The following is a 27,354-nucleotide window of genomic DNA, read 5'->3' on the forward strand; positions in this document are numbered from 1 at the left end:
TTGGGCAGTGTTGGCGTTTTTTAAAAGTGCACAAAAAAAGTAACTAGTACTTATGTAAAGCGCTCCAGTTTACCTTTGGCCGATGGTGGCTTTTTTAAAAACTGCACAAAAAAAGTAACTAGTGCTATTGTAAAGCGCTCAAATAGTTTTGGGTGGTGTTGGTTGTTGGTAGCGCTATATAAAACTTAAAACTTCACTAAAAAGTAACTGGTGCTTATGTAAAGCGCTCCAATTCCTTTGGGCAGTGTTGGCGTTTTTAAAAAGTGCATACAAAAAGTAACTAGTGCTTATGTAAAGTTCTCTAGTTTACCTTTGGGCAATGGTGGCGTTTTTTTAAACTTCACCAAAAAAAGTAACTAGTGCTATTGTAAAGCGCTGCAATACTTTGGGTGGGGTTGGTTGTTGACAGTGCTGTATGAAACTTCACTAAAAAGGAGCTGGTGCTTATATAAAGCCCTCCAATAGTTTTGGGTGGGTTGGTCGTTGGCAGCGCTATATAAAACTTCGCTAAAATGTAACTGGTGCTTATGTAAAGCGCTCCAATACCTTTGGGCAGTGTTGGTGTTTTTTAAAACTGCACAAATAAAATAACTAGTGCTAATGTAAAGCACTGCAATACTTTGGGTGGTGTTTGTTGTTGGTGGCGCTATATAAAACTTCACTGGAAAGTAACTGGTTCATATGTTAAACACTCCAATACCTTTTGGCTGTGTTGGCGTTTTTAAAACTGAACAAAACAAAATAACTATTGCTAATGTAAAATGCTGCAATACTTTGGGTGGTGTTGGAACTACATAAAACTGCCCAAAACAATGTGAAAAATAGAGTCGGTGGTAGAGGAGATCTGTGCAACAGAGTTCAGTGGGGCAAGCAACAACCAGCGGGAGGTGGACAGGCAGTCAAGTAAGTGCGGGCTGCCATGGGGAGATTAAGTGATTTGCTTGTAATTACAAAATGTGGAACTGAGGCCAGGGCAAAAGCAGGAGAAAGGAGTCAGAAAAACTGGGGAAGAGGAAGGACAGAGAGCAGAAACAAATGAGACAAAAGCAGGAGAAAGCAGTGGGTTTATATTTTGTGCCACCATGGGGACATTGAGGGTTAAATGATTTATTATCTAGTGTGGTGGGGTTATAACTGGTGAGGTGGATTATATCTCATGAATAATGTGAATGCCATCCAGTGCCACTGCCATGGTGCACTTGGCAAGTGATGTAGATTTATAGCTTTCTGTTACTGCATACAGGGCTGTATGTATTCAATAAATAGTGCATTATAGGTGAGCTATTTAACATTCACAAATGTCATCTGACCTATATAATAAAGGATTATGGAAGGAAACCTGGTTCCCCTTGCGGGAGAAATTTAAAGGGAATTTTCCACTTCCTACAGCTCGTCTACAACTCATTTTATTCAATACAGTCAGCCTGGTGATGCGCTCAGCAGAGTATTTAATGATCCCCCATTTCTTTTTAGCAAAGGACATTCAAAAATATTTTTCAAAATGGAAATTGGATGATGTAGAATCTGATATTACAGAAGCAAGAAAAGAATCTAGACATGGTGAACAGGAGGAGGCAGAAGAACCAAGCACAAGCAGTTCTGCAGGTCCACTTTCAGCTCCAACAGGATCTAGCCATGATGTTGATGCTCCTGTAAATGATATTGGATTGGATTTTAATTCAGCAAAAAAATTAACAGATGATGTAAAATACAATCTTCTAATAAATAAGTATACTCCACCAGAAACCTATGATTTCAAGAAGGATTCAGGTGTAACAGGCTGTTTCTGTCACATGTGGATTAATCAACATTCGCCATGGCTTAGCTACTCTCCACAACTGAAAGGTGCAATTCGCAAGTTTTGCACACTTTTTCCACAGCCAGTTGATCGTAGGATACAAGGAGCATTCATAACTGTGCCTTTCACTAAATATAAAGACTTCCATGAAAGTGCACACAAACATGTCTTATCGTCTTGGCATAAAAACACACAAGTGGATGCAACTCACTTTTTGGCGATCAGAAAGAAACCGGAAACAGGTATTGTTTGACAACGCTGTGAAAAGGCATGTTGAAGTAAATCGGAAAAAGTTATTTCCAATTTTGTCTACTATCTTATTTTGTGGCACACATGACATTGCTTTACGTGGGAAAAAAGTACAACCGGAAACGTGCAAAGTCTGTACCAATTTCGCATTGAAGCAGGAGATGTGATCCTAAAGAACCATCTGGAAAATGCACCAGTTAATGCACATTATACATCAGTTCGAGTTGAACATGAATTGATTACATTATGTGAAGAAACATTAAGAAAAGATTTAATATCGTTAGTCAATAGGTCAAATGGATTTTCAATCATTGCTGATGAAAGTGCTGACATATCCGGAAAAGAACAGATGTCACTTGGAGAACGTTTTGTAGACACAACAAGTAGCACCGTACCTGTAATCAGAAAAGAATTCCTTGGATTTGCAACCTTAAAAGAAATGGATGCTATCTCAATTGCAAATATGATTATGGATACATGTTCTAAATTTGGATTAAACCTAGAAAAACTCCATGGCCAAGGATATGATGGATGCTCTACAATGGCAGGAAAGGAAGGTGACGTTCAAGCCATAATCAAGAGAAAATATCCTAAAGCTGCTTTTGCTCACTGTGCTGCACATAAACTTAATTTGGTTGTTAATGGCCTCAATGCTGTTCCTAAGATACAGAATTTTATCCATCATCAAGTTTTTCCATGAGAGTCCAAAAAGAAGATCTCTTATTCCTAATCTGCCATTGCTGAGTGATACACGAAGGACAGCAAAGTACAAGAGCATTCAAATTTTTAGCTCACACTTTGAAGAGATTTTTAAGCAATTAAGCTAACTGGGCACTACAGCATCAGGGAAAACATGTCAGGATGCATATCAATTGCAATGTTCCTCCAGCACAGTGAACTTTTTCTATTGCTTGTCCATAATTTCAGATTACTCATCAAGATTGGAATCTGTAAGCCAGGCTCTCCAAGCTGTTCTGCTTGATATCCTCAAGGTGTGTAATCACGTGCAAGACTGTCTGACTGTGTTCCGTGATCACAGACAAAAAGCAGAAGAGCAATTTAAGGACATTTTTACAAACGTTCAAACACTGGCAGAAAAACTGAACATCAAACTTTGTGTTCCCAGACAGAGTGGCCGGAAAGTATTTCTGTTGGAAAGGCGTTCGCCGGAGGGGGGTTCGATGCCCGTCTCGCCCACCCCTTTGACCCACCTCTCCCACGTAGGCCGAACTAGGCGCGCACACCCTGATATACACTACGAACAGAGTGACACCACACGTATTCTTTGTAGGACGATAGGTCTTTTTTATCGATGATTTTCAAGGGATCTTTATGATCCAAGATGCAAGTAATACAGCAGTGGCACGAAGTACCACAAATCGGTCGTGGGGAATGGGGGTAGCGGGACAGTCTTTCAAGATAGTGTCTCTGCGAAATACCCTGCGGATAGCTCACAATCCTCGAGCTGGAGGGTGTCGATTCTCTGGCGATCTCTTACCGAGTCGTCCTCAAGGGGAGCGCCGCGAGTCTCTCAGCAGGCACAGGTGGTCGGAGTTCGGGAGCCGCGATTCCGTCAGCAAGGCTCAGATGGTTCAATAGCTGGGGGCCGCGAGTCACTCAGCAGGCCCAGGTGGTTCAGTGCTCGGGAGCCGCGACCTCGTCAGCAGGGCTCAGATGGTTCGATAGCAAGAGGCCGCGAGTCACTCAGCAGGCCCAGGTGGTTCCGTGCTCGGGAGCCGTGACCTCGTCAGCAGGGCTCAGATGGTTCGATAGCAAGAGGCCGCGAGTCACTCAGCAGGCCCAGGTGACTTCAGCGTTCAGGAGCCGCGACAGCGTCAGCAGGCTCGGATGGTTCCAGGTCTTCTCTGCCTTCGTTTCTCCGGCACCCCTTGTTATACTCCGCTTGCTCTTTGAAGTCCGGGGTCCTCGCAGAGGGGGGACTGGGGTGACGGAGGGGGTTCAGCGGGATTTCCTGCCGCTCACTTCTTTGGTCTTTTCAGGTGGGTCTGGGAGGGACCCCAGACGCTCGGCAGGGGAGGCGCCTTCTCCCCAGGGGCCTGGTGGCCGATCGAGTCTTCCCGGGGAAGGCGACCCGAGGTGTGACTGGGCTGGCGCCTTTCGGTCTGGCTCGAGGGTTCCCGCTCCCCCGGTCGGACATGCGTGGTAGGGTGTCGAGTCTGTCAGGGCTCTGGCTGGCCCTCGGATCTGGGTGGCTGGGGCGGCCGGAGTCGGAGATGTCGTGTCTTGAGGGTGGTTGCAGGTTGGCTGGATGATTGGGAGGGCAACGCCGTGAGGCTGGTCTCACAATTTCATTCTAATTTTGGTTCCTTTTCCGTGGAAGAATACTATTGCCAGTCTATCAATGTGCCATACATGGACTCTATCATTGCATCATTAGAAAGACGGTTTGGCAACGAAAACAAGAAACATTTGAGTTTGTTCTCACTTTACCCAAAACATATGGCAAAAATGACACTTGAGCAATACAGATGCCAGATTGCAAACATCAGAGAAATTTACGACATTGAACAACTGGAAGCCGAAGCAGTCACATGGTTTCAGATCTGGTCAACAAAGGATGAGCAGTTTGACAATGGATTTCTGGATTTGCTAAACCACACTGATTTATTTCCATCAGTCCAGCAAGCAATTCTTCATTGCTCTGACATTACCAGTGACCACTTGCACAGTGGAAAGGTCTTTCAGCACAATGAGAAGGGTGAAAACCTGATTGAGGTCGACAATGGCAGATGATCGCTTATCGGGTTTGTGCATGATGAGCATACATCGAGCAAAAATTGATGAAAACAAACAACAGCTGATTGACAAAGTAATTGATACATTTGCACAAGACTGCAGATATTTACAGTTCCTTTTTCGAGATCAGCACACTAACTAGTGAACAAACACTGTATAAAACTACTACTCATTGAAAAATGTGACTGCTAAATTTCAGGAAGACTGTTCATGTTTGCAGTTCCTGCAAAAGTTATCTAGGTTAAGTTTATATTTTCCATTTTCCAATTTGGAAGAGAACAGCTGTTATTTTATTTATGGTAATATATTTGATTTTATTTATTTTAATATATTTAAGTTAATACATTTCCAAAATAAATACATTTGTCCTTTATTTTAATTCTTATTCGTTTCTGCACGTTAACACCAAATACAGACTGACTCTACATGGTTTTTTTTATAATGCAGTTATAGTGCCTTCACTGCCTTGATCATATGTGTATGAATAATGTGGAGTATTCAATAGTGGTGACATAAAAACAGATTAGAAATTGCTACTCAGACAATGGCAGCTTGATCAGCCTTTGCATCAGGTTGCATGCCTGTGCTTTTTCACTTTTGGCCAAGAGTCACTCCTGTCTGCAGCTCTGCTTTTTTCTTTGCCAACTGCTGGAAGGTATGAATTATATCTACCAAAGGCCACAAAAGAAAGAAATGGCTGTGGCACATTAACCCTATTGTGTATGAGATCATATGCGGCCTGCTTCCTGCCCCTCATGGCTCCTCCTGCACCTCAGTGTTTCTTGTGCCCCACCAGCACACATAATGTCGGCGGATGGTTATGATGTTAAACTTTTGCCCCCCCCACTGGAAAAATTTCTGCGGAGGCCAATGGCCACACTGAAATTCAGCTTCCCTCACCCTTTGTCCAGCTCCCCAGCAGTTCCTCATTATCAGTAGTGGCTCATATCTTTTACACAAGACACACCCATGAACCTCTATTCCTGCCTCCTTCACCATACCCTCTCTGGCGCTTCCTCACCATCACACTGATCTTGGCAATTTTGCATTTCCTTTCTACCTATGCAATACCATGCTGCCTTACATCGGCACAAACCGATGTAAGGCAGCATGAAAGCCCAATTTCCTATGTTAGCGACAAATATCCAGAACTTGTATCAACACATCTGGTTTATTGAAACGCCCCTTTTGAATATAAAGAAGTAAGCCTCATGTTTAGCTTTAGTATATTTAATGAATACTTAGTCATAGTGGAGGAGATAATGCAACCTACTGTCGAAAGGCAATAGCTATTCACTGGTTCTCCCTGCATAAGAGCTGTCTGTTTCAGGCTTTGTGTTCCTGTCATAAAGCCCTATACAGCCTTCACAGTGGTTATTGTATGGCTTTTTTCTTTTACCCTTCTGCTCCTTCTATGATCATCCTCTCCAGTTCTCTGCATTATGTTAACATTCCAAAGTTCAGGAGAACAAGCTTTCACTGTAATGATGGCTCAAACATGGAATAGTCTTCATTCCTTATGAAAAATCCCCAAACTTATTTTGCAAACTTATAAAAACGTATTTCTTTTCCATGTAGGTTTTCTGGTTGTCTAGCTTTATTTCTATCAGTGTCGGGAGCTAGGACAGCCTTTTTGTGTAATCGTGTGCTTTATACATTTTAAATGAAATATAACCAAATTATGTCGAACTGTTTCTCAGAGGATCAATGTTTTCTTAGTTACTATAAAACTGCAAATAATTCAGCTTGAATTAATGTTTAACTTTCAAACTAATTTGCAATTGACTTATGTATTGAAAAGCACCTGTGTTGGTGTAAGACTTGCTCGATTTATTGTTGTTATTTACCTTCAGAGTCACCACCAAAGGGCCACCAGGTTTTACAATGTTGACCCCTTTGCTAGTTTGTCAATGCAGAGTGATCAGTTCATCCTCTATATCTCAAGTTCAGGAATTCCAACATCATAGCAGACAGAAAACAGAAAAGGCTTATCGAAACAGTAATTTTCCATTCATTGTGCTTCTCATATAGCCAGCAGCAGCATCTTCTTAGCTAATATGACACCGATAGGGGGACAAAAAGATATGATTTTTCCACATCTCCTATAACAAAATGATGAATTGCATGCTTGAATTTTATCTCAGTCACTGGCAATTCCTCTGGCCTGCATCTCAATAAGTTATTTTTCACCCACTATGCCACTTTAGACAGAGACCAGTCAAATAAAATCCAATCTTGATCCTGCTCCAATAGGAACATTCCAGAATGAAGTGCCAGAGCTGGCCCTTCCAGATGGGACCACATGCAACTGACAGCAATTTCCACACATCTCATTCTCGTCAGCAAGGTATAACTTGAGCCCACTGGCACAGCGAGCACGGGACCCATCTCTGGGCATACCCGTTGCACTTAAGGCATCAACTACAAGAAGCACAAAGGGATGGCTAAAATGCTTGAATTAATCTCAGCCACTGGCAATCGCTCAGACCGCATCACAGTCCATCATTTTTCATCCACTACGCCGCTTTAGATAGAGACTGCTCATATGCAAATCAGTCTTGATCCTGCTCAAATAGGAACAATCCAGCCTAAACAATAGACCAGGTCCTCTCCAGCCAGGACCACAAGCAAAACCAGACCAGTTTTAACCTACTTAGGTGTCATCAGTGATGTATTGCTTGAGTCATATGGCACAGTGAGCATGGGACCACTCTAGACATAAACACGACACTTAGGGCATCAACTGTAACAAGAGCAAAGGGATAGGCTGAAAGCTTGAATTTATCTCAGCCACTAGCAATTGCTCAGACCGCATGCCAGTCCATTGTTTTTTAACACTATGCCACTCTAGAAAGAGACCAGTTATATGCAAACCAGACTTGATTCTGCTCCAATAGGAACAGTCCAGTCCACACTACCAGACTGGGCCCCCTCCAGATGGCACCAGAAGCAACCCCCAACAGGTTTTGACCTACTTTGATCTGTTCAGTGAGGTATAGCTTGAGTCCTGTGGCACAGTGGGACATGAGACCCATGTCTGGACATACCCTGTGCATTTAGGTCATCCACTGCAACAAGAACAAGGAAATATGTGTGACAGGGTAGAATGGAGAATAGTGCATAGATTGTGACAGAAATAATAATGTGGCAGCCAGATAGTGACAACGTGAAATAATGCGAAGGAGTGATAATCAAATGAAGAAAGTGGACTCTAGGGTTGAGCATTTTACTAGCGTGACTGCACAGTCCCCTGTCCATTAAAAACAACTGAAGGGTTTCTTATTAGGGTGATTAAACTGTAGTGGATATATACAAGTGGGCATTATTAGGTCTTGGGAATGAAGAGAGAGCCCCAAACATGAGTTTGAAATGGACCCCCCTTTTCATCTGTCCCCACTTGACAAATCACCCTGAAACTTTCCACACGGCAGTTGAACTCAGGTGTGTATTAGTTTTGAAAATGTTGTGAAGATCCATCAAACAGTGCCAAAGTTATTAGCAAAACAAAAAAACGCTTTTCCTATGGAACTATAATTACCTACTGGCAACTGCGAGTAGGTAATGTGTATATATATGTTAGAGTCAAAGTGTGAAATCCCGGTATTGTATAGAATGCCTAGGTAATGTATAGAATGCCTGATGGTTTTCGGCAAACTATGAAATGTACGTTTTTTGTGAAAATGTTACATACTTTTCCTAGGCATTCTATACAATTCCTAGGCATTATACAGAATGACCAGTACCATTTACGCAAAGTGTTAAAAGGCCACAAGATGAGATTCCTAGGCATTCGGCAAAGTGTGAAATCCCGGTATTTTATAGAATGCCTAGGTAATGTATAGAATGCCTGATGGTTTAGAGGCAAACTAGGAAATATAAGTTTTTGGTGAAAATGTTACATACTTTTCCTAGGCATTCTATACAATTCCTAGGCATTATACAGAATGACCAGTACCATTTACGCAAAGTGTTAAAAGGGCACAAGATGAGATTCCTAGGCATTATACAGAATGACCAGTACCATTTACGCAAAGTGTTAAAAGGCCACAAGATGAGATTCCTAGGCATTCGGCAAAGTGTGAAATCCCGGTATTTTAAAGAATGCCTAGGTAATGTATAGAATGCCTGATGGTTTAGAGGCAAACTAGGAAATATAATTTTTTTTTTTTTTTTTTTTTAAATATTTTTTATTTCAGTTCATGGTATACAGATTGTTTTAAACAAAATAATACATGCGAAAATCAATAGATAAATTATCAGTATGAAATTTAACAAAGTGAAGTATCAGCAAATGTAAATATGTTAACGAGAAATCATACCGTTAGGCCAAATTAAAAAAAGAGGAGTAAATTTCTCAGTCTCTCATATAATCGATTACTAGCCCCCAGATTTCCTTACCAAGCTTTTGTTTGGTCAAACCCTTCACAGCATATAAGTTGTATTCTAAATAATAAATATTAAAGAACCTTGCCCGCCATTGTTCAAACATTGGTGCCTCTTTTTGAAATATAAGTTTTTGGTGAAAATGTTACATACTTTTCCTAGGCATTCTATACAATTCCTAGGCATTATACAGAATGACCAGTACCATTTACGCAAAGTGTTAAAAGGGCACAAGATGAGAAGCCTTTATTAATTAATACGCATTTGAATCTGAAAGAACAAAACTACGAAATAAAGCACAGGATATTCTTACTGGAAAACAATGAAAGCAGAACTGAGATTGAAGTACTTTTTACACTAAGAAAGGCCGGAGTAACACGTGGAATTGTACTCACTTTTATTCTTCTCACAAAAACACCTTATATTTTGGCACTTTGATCTTGTACATACATTTCACGACCTAAAGAAGAATGCGAACAGAATATTGATACCGGTAAAACACAAAGCAGAACTGGCATGACCTAGTTGTTGCAGCACAAAAACACCTTATATTTTGGCACTTTGATCTTGTACATACATTTCACGACTTAAAGAAGAATGCGAACAGAATATTGGTACCGGTGAAACACAAAGCAGAACTGGCATGACCTACAGAATGCGAACAGAATATTCTTACCGGTAAAACACAAAGCAGAACTGGCATGACCTACTTGTTGCAGCACAAAAACACCTTCTATTTTGGCACTTTGATCTTGTACATACATTTCACGACTTAAAGAAGAATGCGAACAGAATATTGTTACCGGTGAAACACAAAGCAGAACTGGCATGACCTACTTGTTGCAGCAGGGAAGGCTAGAGTGACATTTTGAATTGCACTTAATTTTCTTTTTCACACAAAGGCACCTCATATTTTGGCATTTCGTCTTGCACATACACCTGACGAATCCTTGGCCGCTTCCTGTGGACTGAGAAGTAGCTGCAGATCGGAGAGGTATTTCGTGGTCAGGAACGTCTTCAATTCTCATTAAGTTCTTTGGACATACGGAGAATTGTGATCTGGCGTAGAGTTGCTTCAAGATTCCTTGTGCAGTTCCAAGTCGGTAAAAGCCATCTTCCGTCACGTTCATAACAACTGCCAAGAGATTGCGTGAGTCACCCCGCCCTTTGTCGACGTCGGGAATCGGAACTCGCACAGTGGCGCCCAAAGGCACAAGAGGAATTTTTTTGTCAGAATCCCTTTTCATTTTTTGGGCCTGAATCTCAAGGTTCGATTTCGATTCCATTTTACTTTGGATAGCTTTCTCAATATTGAAGCAAACATTGCACAAAATGCTAACCCCATAACCTTCTACTTCGTCGCCGTCATCGTCTTTAGGAGAATGTCCACAGATGGCAAGAACGTTTCGGCCACACTTTCGACATGTATGAGCACCGCTGGTTTCTTTTAAGCAGACGCAACAGATAGCGGAAGAAGAAGGATTTTCGGTAACAACGGAAATGGAAGGCTCTTCGATGACCATGGCTTCATCACTGTTTTGGTTTACTCCATCATGGATTGCATTCTCAGCTATGTCTTCTGCAGGGAGCTGTGCCTCTTAAATTGATTCATCTCGTCTTTCTTCCTGCTGTTGTGTTGTTTGTACGCTCTCTATTATTTTTTTGAGCTCTTCCTCAGTCTCTACGTCTTGTAAAACGTCGTCAGGCAGGGACGACGTTGAGAGACCTACTCTAGCTTTGCAGCCGAACAGAGCTTCGTATGGTGACCTCTTAATCCCAGAATGAAAAGCTCTGTTCTTCATAAATTGGACGAACCGCAATCCCTCACTCCAGCAGCTAGTTTTTTCATCTTGCATCCAAGCACACAGCATATTTTCAATGTCCTGATTAGTTCTTTCGACGCTCCCCTGACTTTGTGAGTGGCGCGGCTTACCATGGACGATCTTCAAGGTGGGCCAATACTCCTTTAGGCTGCTTACCACATTGTTTGCAAATTCCCTGCCGTTATCAGACTGTAGAATCGTTGGAGCACCAAGCAACGTAAATATGTCGACGAGCTTGTAGGCTACTTCTTCCGCTCTCTTTGATTTCAGAGCCCTGAGAACTACAAACTTAGTGAGATGATCTTGGTCCACCATTATAAACTTGTACTCTGTCAGGATGGGACTGAAAATCGATGAGATCGACCTGACAACGGGAGTTGAATTTAGAAAAAACCATTGGCTTGACCACAACACCTTTTTAACACCTTTTTGCTTCTTCTGGCAAGGCTCACAAAGGTGAATGTACAGCTCAATATCATGACGGGTAATGTTCTTATACTTGGGTGAAAGTTCTTTCAACATCCTGTCCCATCCACCATGACCAATAGCCAAATGGGCCTTATGGAGTATGTCAAATAACTCGGAGTCCGCGACATAAAACTGAATAGCACTCGTACCTTCGTTTACAGGGTAGATCAACTTAGTCGTATTCTCAACCATCATTACGTCATAGCGTTTCACCAGCCAATAGTCCCGTGGTTCCTTCTTAATGGTCGTCTTAGCCTTTTTCACATCATCCACTAACTTTTGGTAACTGGTTTCCGTTAGGAAAACACCGTTTTTAGCAGCATTGGCTCTTACTTGAGATAATTCATCGCAGAACCGTTGTTGCATGTCAGCATGGCGTGATTCCTGTCTTGGCACTACACCCCGTTCCGACAAGGTGATACAAGAACCACGGGAAAGGATGATGGCAGAGCGTCTGTGGAACCTCAGCCGGATGCTATAAATGACCTCTGACCCTGCTTGCAGGCAGGTCGCTCCCCACACCACCGCACGGCTGCCACCTGCTCTTTGCCTGGTTACTTGCGCTGTCTCTGCCCATCGCTTGCTGACAACTTGTGCTGTCTCTGCCCCTCGCTTGCTGGCAACTTGTGCTGTCTCTGCCCCTCGCTTGCTGATAACTTGTGCTGTCTCTGCCCCTCGCTTGCTGATAACTTGTGCTGTCTCTGGGATTAGGTCTATTATATACTTTGCCGGCAGACAATCCGGCAAAGTATACAATGCCTAGGCAATGTATAAAATATCAATCATTTCATACTTTGACGTTCAATTTTCAGGCATTCTATACATTACCTAGCCATTCTATGGAATGCCGGATTTCACACATTGCCGGGCGGGAATAAAATGGCGGGATTAGGCGTATCATATACTTTGCCGGCAGACAATACGCCAAAGTATACAATGCCTAGGCAATGTATAAAATATCAATCATTTCATACTTTGACGTTAGATTTTCAGGCATTTTCAGGCATTCTATACATTACCTAGGCATTCTATATAATGCAGGATTTCACACTTTGACTGTAACATATACATATATATACATGTTACTTACTGGTGGTCCAGTAGGTAATATGTACATATACATACATCTACATATTATCTACTGGCGATCGCCAGTAGGCAGTTATAGTTAGGTCCCATGTTTTCATAGAAAAAGCATTTATTGACTTGCACATAACTTTGGCGCTGTTTGACGAATCATCCTAAAATTTTCCAGACAAAGTATCAAGTTGGGTCTTGTTGTGCATGGGAAGTTTTAGGATGATTCGACAGCTCCCGTCCTGATATCTGATTGGCTGCCAACACTTTAACCAGGAAGTGTAGGCAGCCATCTAGGGACTTGTCTTCAGTCGAGTCCCTCAAAAAAGTTTTAAAAAAAGAAAAGGAGGCAGGGTAGGAACCTGCCAGACCAAAAAGCTTTTTTTTTTTTTTTTTTAAGTCACAGAAAATCATGGCGGATTCAAGACTCCAGTGAATTTTTTTTGTTAAAGTGCGGACTCCATTGCTTGTTTTGAAAAGAGCCCCCGGGTGTCAGGTCCTAGGGCCAATTATTTTAAAAAAAAGGAGGGGGCACATGGTGCCCCCCTCCTAAGGCTCTTTGAGCCCCAGTGACCACCATCTTCCCCGGGCTTTATTTACTAAATGGAGGGGGGCCGCACAGAGCCCCCTTGATTGGCACTTTTTACTCCCGGGTTCCACCACCTCCTTGGGGCTTTTGTTAAAATATAGAAGGTCGCCGTGCAGACCCCCCTCCATTGCCTCTTTAGAGCCCCGGGGACCACTGCATACCTGGGGCTTTGCAGCAATATTTAGCAGGGGCCACACGGAATCCCCGCGCCCCAGGTTCCACCACCTCCCTGTGGCCAGCTATTAAAATACATATTGGAGTGAGACTGCATGCCCCTCCCCCTTCCCGGGCCATATACAGCCCCAAGGACCACCACTTCTGGCCCATAAAAACAGAAGGAGGTGGGCTGCATGGTCCCCCTCCTGGGGCCATTAATAGCCCTGGGGACAGTTACTTTCCATAGGGCTGGCTCCCGCTATGCCCCAGAGTGCCTACCCCTGAAACATAGCTCTTTGCTTTTGTCTGGTGAGAGCTGACAGCTCCCGCCAAACAAAAACATTTACTCCACTTCCAGGAAGGGGGAGTTGTCAAAGTGCTCCTGCTTGCTGGAAGCAGAGGTTTCATCTCTTTCCCTGCCCGCAGACATGCGGGCAAGGAAAGAGATGAAAGACTGCTCTCACATGCATGGCGCTGCATTTCCAGCATCTCCCTGCATGCAAGAGCAATGCCGGCTCCTGCAGGAGGCAGGGAGCCGGCTGGGACCAATGGGAGCCTTGAGGCTCCCTACACGGTCCACATCCTGCACACTAGATGCCCTGAGCGCCACCAGGGCACCCAGGGACACATGGCTTGGCCCCACGCGATGGGGTCCCTCGGGCCAAAATCAGCCTGGGGAGGAGGCCATTTGGCCCTTCCTCTCTCGTTCAATTAAGGCCATGCCCCAGGAGATGGGATCCCCGGGCCGAAATCAGCCCAGAGAGTGGGCCATGTGGCCCCCTGCCCCCATTCAATTAAGACCAGGCCCTGGGGTATGGGGTCTCCGGAGACAAAAGCAGCCTGGGGAGGGGAGCTGCGTGACCCCCCTTACCCATTGAATTGTGGCCAGGCCCTGCAGAATGGGGTCTACTGAGCCAAAATTGGCCCAGTGAGAGGGGCCACGCAGCTCCCTTCCCCTTGATCCAGGGGCTTGGGTCCCCAGGGTCAAAAACGGCCCTAGGAGGAGGGCCACGCAGTTCACCTACCTATTGAATTGTGGCCAGACCCCAGGGATGGGCACACCGGGCCGAAATTGGCATGGGAGGGGGCCTCCCTCTCCAATAAAGAAGAGGGAAAAATAGAGGGAAGAAAAACAAGCAGAAAAGGCTAAACAGAGTAGAGAAGAGCAACACAAAGGGCATAAAAATGACCTTAAAAAGCAAAACGAAGGGCAAAAAATCAAGCAGAATGGGCAAAACAGAAGGCAGAAAAATTAGCAGCAAATGCACAACAGAGCAGAAGAGGGCAAAGCAGAGGGCAGGAAAATGTGCAGGAAAGGCAAAACAGGCAGAACAATTAGCTGGAAAGGCAAAACAGATGGCAGAAAAATAAGCAGAAAAGGCAAAACAGAGCAGAAGAAGGCAAAACAGAGAACACTCGGACACTCACATACTCTACTCACAGACCCATTCAGAGACTCGCACACCTACTCACAGACCCACTGAGACACTCAAACACCCACTCACAAACCCACTCAGAGACTCATGCAGCCACTCACAGACACACTCTGATGCTCACACACACCCTCACAGACCCACTTACACACTCATCCACCTACTCATAGACATATTCAGAAACACATGCACCTACTCACAGACCCACTCAGACTCACGCACCTACTCACAGAGATTCACAGACTCAAAGACCCACTCAGAGACTCATGCACTCACTCACAGACCCACTGAGAGTCTCATGCACTCACTCACAGACCCACATACACCCACTCACAGACCCACTCAGACACTGAAGCACCCACTCAGAGACCCACTTAGATTCACACACCGAGACTCAAACACTCACTCACAGACACACTCAGTGACTCATGCACTCACAGACCTACCCAGAGACTCATGCACTCTCACAGACCCACACAGAGACTCGTGCACTCACAGACCCACTCAGAGACCCTTGCACTCGCTCACAAACCTACTCAGAGACTCATGCACTCACTCACAGACCAACTCAGAGACTCATGTACTCACTCATAAACCCACTCACAGACTTACACACCCACTCCAGACTAACTCAGAATCTCATGTACCCACTCACTCATGCACTCACTCACAGACTGACTCACACTTATGGAGGCACTTGCAAACCCATGCAAATACTCTGATACCCATTCACAGACTCACTTAGACACTCATTCACCCACTAAGACAGCCATTCAGACACTCACACACCCACTCACAGACCCAGTGAGACACTTAAGCAGCTACTCCCAGACCCACTCAGAAACACACACCCACTGACAGACCCACTCAGACACTCTCACAAACCTACTGAGACACTCTTGCACTCACTCTGATACACACTGTCAAAGATTACTGGTTACAGTTAGGAAATAAAAATGTAAAAACCTTAGAAATTCACTGGAAAAAACAAAGGTTACAGGGACGTTAGGCTCAGATTTCACTTGTACAAAACCATAGAAATTCAGCAGTACTAGTTACCTGAGCTAACTATAACTTACGCTCCGGCAATGCATTGCTTATGGCCTCACACATTACACACTAGTGCGCTTCTCAAAAATGTAGGGAGTGATTATTTTTGTGAATATCTTTCCACAGTTTCTACCATTTCCTCTCTGTTATCTCCATCCCCAGAGTGTGTTCCCAGAAAGAGGTATAACGAGGTTGAGGGGGGCACTGTGTAATGAGAAGAAAATTGTATAAGAAAGTGATTGTACCCCTGGAGGATTCAGTTTTCCTTACAAACTGCTTGACGGGAGTCAAGCTCCTGGTCGCAGCTTCACAGACCCCTGGTGTTAACGCCCAGTGTTTCAACTGCAGGTAATGGAAGTGTTCAGACGCAAGCAAGTTAAAATTGTGTCTACAATTTGTAAATGTCAGTGTATCCCAGTTATGGAATAAGTCCTGCAGTGTAAGGCATCCAATTAGCTGGAAAGGCAAAACAGATGGCAGAAAAATAAGCAGAAAAGGAAAAACAGAGCAGAAGAAGGCAAAACAGAGAACACTCAGACACTCACACACTCTACTTACAGACCCACTCAGAGACTCGCGCACCTACTCACAGACCCACTGAGACACTCAAACACCCACTCACAAACCCACTCAGAGACTCATGCAGCCACTCACAGACACACTCTGATGCTCACACACACCCTCACAGACCCACTTACACACTCATGCACCCACTCAGACATATTCAGAAACTCATGCACCTACTCACAGACCCACTCAGACTCACGCACCTACTCACAGAGATTCACACACTCAAAGACCCACTCAGAGACTCATGCACTCACCCACAGACCCACTGAGAGTCTCATGCACTCACTCACAGACCCACATACACCCACTCACAGACCCACTCAGACACTGAAGCACCCACTCAGAGACCCACTTAGATACTCATACACCCACTCTCAGACCCACTGAGAGATTCACACACCGAGACGCAACACTCACTCACAGACACACTCAGTGACTCATGTACTCACAGACCTACCCAGAGACTCATGCACTCTAACAGACTCACACAGAGACTCATGCACTCACAGACCCACTCAGAGACCCATGCACTCAATCACAAACTTACTCAGAGACTCATGCACTCACTCACAAACCAACTCAGAGACTCATGTACTCACTCATAAACCCACTCACAGACTTACACACCCACTCCAGACTAACTCAGAATCTCATGTACCCACTCACTCATGCACTCACTCACAGACTGACTCACACTTATGGAGGCACTTGCAAACCCATGCAAATACTCTGATACCCATTCACAGACTCACTTAGACACTCATTCACCCACTAAGACAGCCATTCAGACACTCACACACCCACTCACAGACCCAGTGAGACACTTAAGCAGCTACTCCCAGACCCACTCAGAAACACACACCCACTGACAGACCCACTCAGACACTCTCACAAACCTACTGAGACACTCTTGCACTCACTCTGATACACACTGTCAAAGATTACTGGTTACAGTTAGGAAATAAAAATGTAAAAACTTTAGAAATTCACTGGAAAAAACAAAGGTTACAGGGACGTTAGGCTCAGATTTCACTTGTACAAAACCATAGAAATTCAGCAGTACTAGTTACCTGAACTAACTATAACTTACGGTCCGGCAATGCATTGCTTATGGCCTCACACATTACACACTAGTGCGCTTCTCAAAAATGTAGGGAGTGATTATTTTTGTGAATATCTTTCCACAGTTTCTACCATTTCCTCTCTGTTATCTCCATCCCCAGAGTGTGTTCCCAGAAAGAGGTATAACGAGGTTGAGGGGGGCACTGTGTAATGAGAAGAAAATTGTATAAGAAAGTGATTGTACTCCTGGAGGATTCAGTTTTCCTTACAAACTGCTTAACGGTAGTCAAGCTCCTGGTCGCAGCTTCACAGACCTCTGGTGTTAACGCCCAGTGTTTCAACTGCAGGTAATGGAAGTGTTCAGGCGCAAGCAAGTTAAAATTGTGTCTACAATTTGTAAATGTCAGAGTATCCCAGTTATGGAATAAGTCCTGCAGTGTAAGGCATCCTACCTCCCTCCAAGCATCCCAGGGTCCCAGGTGTAGTCCCGGTGGGAAGGCTGGATTACCGTGAATCGGGGTTCGAAAGGGATGGGAATGTTGTCCAGTTGGCCCTTTTATTTACTCTGTCCCAGGTGGTGAAAGTCGTCCCTGTGAGTAGTCGTTGGGGGACGCCCACTCTCCTTTACATTTCTAGAAGCTCTTAGAGGGAATTCACAGCCTCTGGAGCACTCACCAAGTGATGATGTATGCTTTCGGGTATGTGCAGCAAACGCTAGGTCCCCTCAATTCTGCTCAGTAGGCTGGCTTACACTCTCTTTTCCTCTTCAGGCAATCGGATTCATTACTGCTGGCAAGGGGAGAGCATTCTCCCTTCCCCCTTGCTCACTGTGGCATCTTTAGGTGGCCTCTGGGACTGTGAGTGCAATAGGCATTGGAGGGGCCACCGATGTCTCTCAATCCTGCTGTGGCTCCTGTCAGGTCTAGTTTGTGTCACCTCCTCATCTGCATGCAGAGCAACCTTGGCCGAACATAAAAGCCTTAATGGGCTAACTCTTCAAAATTCCAGCGGTGCCCACATCTCGCTATATTCCGGGAGCCTCCTCTGTCTCGTGGGGGCGGCACAATCCGACTCCTGCCCTTGTTCCTCTAACAGGAGCGGCCGGTCTGAAAGGTCGCAGCCTCCATCTTAAAATCAGGCATTCCCCCCCAGCATTGCCTGCCATCTCTGTGTTTGCCGATACTGTTATCCGAGCCTCCATTTCCAATGCGCCTGGGATTTGCCTCTCTCCTTTGTGCCCGAAAGGGCCCCGTTGCCTTCCTCCACCCTCACCCAGAGCTTTGCGGCTCACCTCACTAGGTCAGCTCGTACTTTCAAAACACAGAATGGCAGCAAGGTTAATTAACACTGCACTACTCAGTCTAGTCTCTAATGTATTATAGCACGTGTATTGCCCACCTCAAATGACCAGCTGCCACATGGCCACAGACAAAATGTCATCAGAACAAAGTGATGAGGGACACTACAAATGTAGTACAAGAATGAGTCAAAAGACAATAATAATTTATTTTCAAATCTTTTTTGGTTATGCGTTGCAATTATTTTATTTTTCACATCCTTTGCACAGTTGGGTTCAGCCAATGCATTTCACCCTAAACAGGGCTTCTTCAGGGCAAGAAAAAATGGTAGGCACAGTTCACATGCTCACTGTTGAAAGCACCAGTGGCGAATACGTCAACAACTTCCCTTTTGTCAGTCAAGTTGCGTGCCACTTCCATAATTCTGACTGTCCTTGCAGTAGATTACAAAGATTGTGCGCTGCTTAGCAACTTCAGTTACTTCTGACGTTTTTCGGTAAATAAGTCCATCCTGTTACGACGAATCCTCCGTGTACGGTCCAACCTTTGTTAGCTTGGAGTTTACTATGCTGCATTCATCTGGTCACAGCCACATTGGGCTGTCCTCACTCCTTATCCAGAGCACTACTTCTCCGCCCTCTCGATGCCGCAGGAAACCTCGTTGACGCTCTGGAAGGTTGTCTCTTGTGTTAAGAAAACTTTATGGTTGGATCACTTTTCTCTGTGCCATCTTGTCTCTGCCTGCCGTCTCTCCCATCCGACACAATCCACCATCTACCTGCATCCCACTCGTGCCGCTCCCAGCGACAATAGTTGGCCGTAGCTTAGAGAGGCGTTGGTATACTTTGGTCAATCCCGTCTGAGGTGTCTAGCCCCTCATCTGTAGTTGATGGTGGCGGAGCCTCCGTGAATTACATCCACTTGGCAATCTTGGTAGGCAATACCCTATATATATCTGTCTTTTCAGGTTTATTTCCAATTAGTTGTGGTTCATCCAAGGGTATTGATTTGATCCCTTGTGTGTTATGTATTTCTAGGAGAATGTGTGGGTTATATGCATACATTTAGAAAGTGGTGTTAAAGGACCTGATGATAATGTCTAAACAGGGCATGTACGCATTGAAGAAGAGAGCATAGAGGGTGGTTGCTTGAGTAACTACACAGGAGGTGTTGAGAGTGAAAGCGAGGAGAGATATGTAGTGACACCTGCTGATGAGGAAGCGCATTCCATGGCCAGGTCAGTTACGGTTTGATTCTGTAGTATGAAGAATTGATGGTTGTCCACGGTAAGTGCAAATGAGTGTTGTAGTAGGGTCGGCTGTTACACCTCTAGACTTGGCATCTTTCTTAAGGTCCTTGGAGACTGATTTGAATAGAATTGTAGTACCATGGCCTGGTCTTATGCCCTGCAGGTCTCTGTCCCGTGTGAAGTTAAAGTCTGGATATTTCAGCAGTAACGTGTAAACATATTTTTCTGCTACGTTTTCGGTTAGGTTGGATTGGAAATGGATGTGTGAAGGTTTTAGTTAAAAGATCCGGAGTGTCTCCTAAGCCTTCATGGAAACTTAAATGGAATGTTCTACTGGCAAACAATCACTCTTTGTGGTCTGACCCAATGCTGCGTAGACTTTTCAGATAGGAACATAAGTCCAGCTGATATGACCACATAATGCCCTCTGCAGTTCTGGGAAACGTTGGTTTTGCTGATTCGGCGTTGATAAATTCTTCTTTTGCAACGTATGAGAGTGGCTGAGCGCTGCTTCTCTGGAAAACAATACAGGAAACAGGTCTGGGCTCCCCTGCAGGAGAGGTGCAAGGGCAGGAAACTACTATGACAAATGACCCTGTAAAGTGCAGTCCCTATGCGGGTTTCAGCTTGCAGCTCCAAACACTGCAGATCAGCACGAACGACTCTTCTGAGCAATATTCATTTGACATTCATTCTAAAAATACTTCCGTGGCCTTAAGAGTCTGGCATGGCAAAGGTTGCAATGATTAAAAAAATATTATATTTTTTTCTATTCTGTCCGACTGTACAGACCCCTGAAATATCCCAAAAGACCTTAATTTATGTACATAAATGTTGAAAAGATTAAAAAGATATTTCGGGTAGTGTTCATTGATTTAAACGTTAGTGAACATATTCATAATTCATGTTTCTCCACTCGTTTCCTCGGGCTCTTTCTCATCAGGAATGGGCTGCAATGTCAGTTAAGGACAGGCGTGTCACGCTGAAAAACGAGCAGGCTGATAAGCCCATACCAAATAAATGCATTTTATTAAACAGGAAACTAGAATCGCAGAGATAGGCGCAGCGAAGCTACAAATCTACGCGGGTGTACCGTTAGCTCGCCATAAGCCTTTCCAGATGTAGCCGTGGTGCTGGGCTTGGCAGCCTGCCAGGGGATTGCCTGCAGTCGGAGCTGCGCTCTGTCCGCAGTCAGCACTGCAATGCCGGGCCCCTGCGAAGGACGGCGGAGGCACCGCGCGTGAGGGCTGCGGGCAGCGAATGACGCGGCATCTGCTGCCGGTGGCACGAGGCGAGAACCACCCCGCGGCCATGTGGCGCGGCTGAAGGGCAGGGGTTTTACCCTCTTGTGGAGTCTTACCTGAAACATGGAGCAACCCCAGAAGACCCCTCTGAGGAGGTCGCTTAGTGACCACATCCGGGACTCCACGGCTAGGGCGCTGGATGCCATCTGGAAAAACACGAGGGACAGGCGTCTGGCAGGTGAGCTTGTAGTGTCTGTGCTACTGTGACTGTTTTCCCTGGGTGATTGGCAGTCTTTTATTTCAGGTCACTGCAATCACGTGCTCCAATTATGAGGGGTGTCAGTTAGTCGTCCAGGCGATGCCTTGCCCAGCTGGTGTTCAGGTGTTCGGATATTGTCAGATACCTGGTTTAAGCCTGGTTCTTGGGCATACTTCCCTGGGCAGACATGTTGGGGGTAGCTGGTGCCAGGGAGTGCGTCAGCTGGCACAACTCAGCTCCGCACTGGGAACTGCTGGTATTCCCCCTGGCATGCTTTCCTGTTTCCAATGCCAACATTATATCAGGCGTGCCAAGGTAAAATTAATGTGAGAAAAACGTGTGAACCCTGAATTCAACAGCCTGACGTCTGCTCTTTCAATGGGCACGCAGCATTCTTTAGCATCTGGGAGATAAATGAATGAATGTCCCACAATTCTGATGAGCTGAACACGTTTTTTTACTGGAATGTCTTCTGGTATCTGCGGCTTGTTCATAAGGGAGAGTTGCATGTGACGTGACCTTCAAACAGTCCCTCACGGAGGCAAAGGTTCATGGCCCTGGGAGGTGTGTCAGGCCGAGGAAAGGTCGCTGGGGTTTCATTAGTGCTTTTAGATGCCTTATTGGGTAAAGGAACAGCAGTAAATGGGAGTGTTAGCCCAGGCATTTTCGCAGTGACCCAGGATTAACCCCTTGAGCGGGGAAACGTTTTAAAGATTTGCAGGATGAGGCCTCCAGCTGCCGCTCCAAACTGTCTAAGTTCTATTTAATTACATGTCCTCCAAAACACTGCTGTGAGTTCCTCGTTGTTATTATAGTTACTTTAAACAGCACCCTTCAAGGCTGGAAAGCAGGGAGGATGATGTGTGAGAAATAGTTGTTTGAAAGTTTGAGCAATCGTGACGTGGGTAAGACTGGCTGGAAAAAGGTCCGAGAGTTCAGCAGGAGCAGTCTGTTTTTTTCTTTTTCTCTTGGGAACTTCTTCCATGTTTATCTATAGCAGTGCTTAATTTGTAAACAAATGAGTGTCAGGGCTCTAGTCATCGGGACACTTCCGCTTGCTCTGCCCACTGCCGCTGGCATTTACAGTATCAGCATAACTAATAAGTCACACTCCTACAAGTTTGACAATTCTGACAATTTCAGGATCCCCAAGTTAAAAGAATGGCTTTGGCAGAAGGTATTAATCATTCTTAAATTCTTAAATATTGAATTAATAAACAACAGTTGTTGTGCTCATCTCTGAAGTAAAAAAAACAGCACCCTCATATGGTAGACTGTCAGTGGTACCGGTGCTGACAATTAAGTGCTGGTGCCTACCAGCGGAAACCACCCACTCACATTAAGCACTGACCAATAGACGCGGTCTTGAGATTTGGGATCAAACCCCCAGCAACATCCTGAGTGGCCCTTTTCAGGCCACGTCTTGAGTATCCAGGCAGCCAATATTGTCTGTTTCTATTAACTCCTTTTTGCAGTTTTTTCAGGTCTATATTTAGCCAAGTCCAGAGAAAGATTCCCCTTTTTGGCACATATAAGAACTTCACACACTCATACACATATACAACCAATCAATCACCAGAACAAGACACCAAAGTCTGGACCCAGTCAAATATTCGTGTAGATAGAATCCATGTATTTTATTAAAATAACCCTAAATTTTGACACAATTACAAAAATTATGTAGCAAAGTTAAAAAAGTTAAAAACACATCTTGATATTACGTTCAATGGATATTGCACAATAGACAAACAATAAAAAACAGTCAAAGACATGGGGAGAAAACACGTACGAAAGATGTTTTCTTATCCAAGTAAACAGGAAGACATGAGATCCGGATCAACTATTCTCCTAAGCAATGATACAGATATTTAATTATTAGGAAAACAGGTGTCACTCCAATCTATAGTCTGCCTTCTTGCGTCAACGCGTTTCGGTGGAAGTCTAGAGATAAAGGACCACCTTCTTCAGGACAAATATTATAATCTCCCGAGGAGTGTACATTCAGTCTTATAAGTTGAATGGTACATCCAAAAGAGTAGATACTGAAAGGTCGAGACGCTTCTATCCAGTGACCGGTACGAGGTTTTCACGCTCGTGGAGCGGGAAACTAAAGAATCCTGTGATTAATGTGAGACCGAGATATTTCGAGCATTTTGAGGGACTGAAGTAATCTGACCCCAGCAGTGCGTCACCTGAAAAAGAACACAGCAACGTTTTATATTATATAGGCAAATCACATCTTCGAAGGATCCAAGTTATACATTTTTTATATATCTCTTTATCCTGACCCTAACCAAACACAGAATTACAGGACGGCAGAACCAGTGGCCAATTCCTATATGACCCTACCGAAAGAATTGTATTCCTAGAAATAAGAAGGCAAGGATCCTTGCACCACGTTATTTCGGCTCGGGGTTCCTGGTCTCATGCTGTCGATGTTGTCGATGTTTTAGGACATCATATTATGATTGCAGATTCTTTGGCTATTTCTGGGCCTAGGAAGTCGAATTGTATGCTTAATATGTATGCTTATTATATCTTCACTGTTGTTGGAGGAGAGTGAGGGGATGGACTGAAAGATTTTGAGTATGCTCGATCGGTTGAGGACATCTGAGTTGCCTACTGTGGGGTGATTATTATTTTTGTAGTCCACCTGCTGCGTAAATTGGAGCTACTTATGTTGTATAAATGACAGTGGGTGTCCATTGTTCCCAACTTGAAGCGGTCCACTGGTTAACGCTGTTGTGGGGCTCACCTTGTGGCTGTGTTGAGTGCGTACCTATGCACTGACCTTGTTTTTAGGAGGTGTGAGTTTGTTTTTGTGGTTGATCATTCTGCTCCCCCTGGGTTTGGTAGGAGCCTATGGTCTTTCAGGTATGACCCATTTAAGATACTTGATTACTTCGCCAGCGTTGACTTTCCTACATGTCTCTGATGGACAACTTCTGTTGTTTTCTTTATTATTCGTCACATTGGCGCTTGCTCTGGATTGTGTTTCCCTGCTTAGACTGGGTTTAGTTGGATGTGTGCTGTCTACCTGCTGCTCATATGATTATGCATGCCAGGTATTTGACATTGCCTCTAAGTCTACGACTTGGTGTCTTCTGCTGGGGTGGAGGCCTTCCTTGACTTGACAGATTTTCTTGGGCCGGGGTGGTTGTTGGCTTGGTCTACTTACAAGAATCTAATGTCTCTCTACATGTTTTTAACTTATTGATTTCCCTGACACATTGTTGGACGGTCTGGAGGTGTTTGATCTTGTTTGTGGTCATGGGGTGCACAACCTCCCCAGCCTATTGGCCCATATCTCGTGCTCAATCTGTTAGAAAGATTGGATATATAGGCTTCATCGAGGTGTCTATGATTGTCGTACGAGTTTTAGCCCCTGAGAGGTCCTTACAGTCTTTTAGTGCACCTTTTTAGGTCTCGCCTGAGACAGCGCTTTAGCGCTGCACTCGCGAGAGCTTTTGTTAAAGGGGGATCTGGAAGTGCAAACGAGTGCTTTTCAGGCCTCCAAATACAGTGCATGTGCGCCGAGCGCGCGCACCATTTGGCAGCCTGAAAAGCACTGCCTGATCACTTTCACTTTCACGGCCGCTTTGATGTCCTCAGTGAGCCGCGCGGCCACTGAGGACATCAAAGCGGCTGTGCACACCATTTGCCACCCCCTCCTGCTTGTTATCACATCCTTGCTGTCTTGCAATCTTCCCCGTTATCTCGCTAAGCCAGTTTCGTTTTATGTTCCAGTTTTTCCCGAGCCCAAAACATGACTGCTTTGCAAGACTGCATTGTTCAGCTGGCACAAAAACACACAAGCATTTGCAATGCAACAGGTCTCGCATTTACGCGAGTTTGAGCTATTGGCATTGTAAATGACAATGCCTTTTTTATGTTTTGGTTTTTAAAACATAAATAAAAGGCATTGTCATTTACAATGCCAATAGCTTAAACTCGCGTTAATGCGAGACCTGTTGCATTGTAAATGCTTGTTTTATTTGCTGGATTTTCGCAGATTTTTGCACTTCTTTAAGAATTTATTTGCTCTCTGTCATAATAGCATGATTTTATGCTGCCCTGCCCCCTCATCTTCACAGTCACAGGTTCTCCTTTGCTCCTCAGGTTGTTAATTAATGTTCATTGTTGAAGATCCGCCTATGATGGAATGTACTTTCTGGGCTGCAGGCTCCTCCTTAGCCTCTATGTGGCAGTCCTTTGTAGCAATTTTTTGTCAAACTCATCAATTCTTTTCTTTTTTGTTGGCCATTTAAACCATGGTGAGAGCCATTACATGTAAGGTTTCCAGCTGGACTTCAAGTTTGTGGGACTGCCATGTCAAGGTGTTTTGCGGCTGCTGTAAGTAACAAGTTAATGGACCTTAGTAACTTTTCCTGCATGTGGGTGGGGTCCAAGAAAGAGTAATTGGAGGTCTTTTGTAAAGGCTCCGAAGGTTCTGGGGGAACTGATGCCTGATTTCCTATTATGGTGCCTATGAGGGATTCAAGATTTTGGGGCATGCCTTTCGAAGCCGGACCTTCAATTTTAATCATATCGCCGGGGGGCCTGCCGTCCCCTGCCTCGTGCCCACCCACAAAATGAAACTGCACGACAGTTGTCTCTCTGCATTGATGTTGATTGTGAGGGGGTAAAATCCTCATCTATGTGGTCCTTCATTCTTCCCATAAATCATATTTTGTGATGGCAGTAGATCAAGTACAGCTGATGATACTTCTATTATTGAGCTTATGTCCCCCAGCTTTGGGCATGAGCGTGTGCGTCTTCTTGTCCCTCTGATAGCAGCATTGGCTAAACTGGATTGTCAGATATATAACTATGCCGACGACACTCAACTAATTGTCTGCATTGATAATTCTTCTCAGGCACAGCTCAAGGTATAGAACATCCTTCGGTTTATTATGAATTAGATGACTCTGAATTCACTAAAAGTAAATCCGGATAAGACGGAGGTCCTTGCTATTGCTACAGGTGCTAACACCTGGTCCAGTCTCTTCTGGCCACAAGAGCTTGGCACTACTCCGATACAGGTGCCAGCAGTGAAGAGCCTGGGTATTAGGTTAGACTCCAAGTTAACGATGGATAACCAGGTAGCTGCTGTAGTGGGGAGCTGTGTGGGATTGATGAGGCAATTAAGGAAACTTGTACCCTTGCTGTCTTTCGCTACAATGCACACTGTGGTGTCGGCTTTATTTTTTAAAATTATTTTTGCAGAGTTTTATATAGCCCGAACTTGACCCGAATCCAATCAGGTATCAAAACGCTTTACATAGCACCAGTTACGTTACACGAGGACACACATTCATTTTTTAGTTAGGCACGGGGAGATTAAGTGATTTGCCCAGAATCACAGGATGTTCAGCGTCATTACCGAGACTCGAACCCAGTTCCCCAGGTCCGAGGTCGAGCGCCCTAGCTGTTAGGTCAACTCCTCTCCCCTTTAATCCTGTCACATCTGGATTACGGCAACGCAGTATACCGAGGACTCCCCGATAAACTTCTGGGGAAACTTCAGGTGGTTTTAAATGACGCAGCGAGACTGATCCTCAAACTGCAGAGAAGAACACATGCCACACCACTGCTACGGCAGCTACACTGGCTCCCTATTAAGCAGAGGGTCAGGTTTAAGGGCCTGTGCATTGCACACAAGGCTAAGTATGGAGCAGCGCCTAGCTACATCGTTACGTTAAACGTTACGTTAAAATTATTTGTAACGCGCACTATCACCATCGGTTTCTTGGCGCTCATTGACAGGTAACGTGATCCAGGATGAGAGGGTTAGTCATATGCGGATTGAAAAAGCAGGGTTTTTAAAAGTCTGCGGAAACAGTCGTACTTTGGGCAGAGACGGAGTGAAGGTGGCAGGGAGTTCCAGGT

At 44.7% G+C, this 27,354-nt stretch overlaps 1 protein-coding gene and 1 long non-coding RNA gene across 3 annotated transcripts in view; one reads left to right on the plus strand and one right to left on the minus strand.

Annotated features, from left to right (window-relative positions):
- The window catches only part of DLC1 (DLC1 Rho GTPase activating protein), a 1,452,292-nt gene that overhangs the window by 956,464 nt on the left and 468,474 nt on the right, over positions 1–27,354 (plus strand). The window contains exon 1 of one of the 2 annotated variants that reach the window (XM_085642036.1): positions 21,190–21,444. The exons of the other annotated variant lie outside the window; for it this stretch is intronic. Coding sequence (XP_085498162.1) covers positions 21,330–21,444 — 115 coding nt within the window. The 5' untranslated portion in view covers positions 21,190–21,329. Of the gene's footprint in view, positions 1–21,189; positions 21,445–27,354 lie in introns of those variants that run through there. 2 annotated transcript variants of the gene reach the window in all.
- Positions 1,432–21,450, minus strand: LOC146862758 (uncharacterized). The gene is made up of 3 exons (XR_014978176.1): positions 21,323–21,450; positions 9,583–9,647; positions 1,432–1,650 (listed from the first exon to the last, which is right to left on the minus strand). It is a non-coding gene; the product is annotated as an uncharacterized LOC146862758 (long non-coding RNA).

The sequence above is a fragment of the Triturus cristatus genome, chromosome 2_2 (genome assembly GCF_964204655.1).
Source record: "Triturus cristatus chromosome 2_2, aTriCri1.1, whole genome shotgun sequence".
Classification (NCBI taxonomy): Eukaryota; Metazoa; Chordata; class Amphibia; order Caudata; family Salamandridae; genus Triturus; species Triturus cristatus.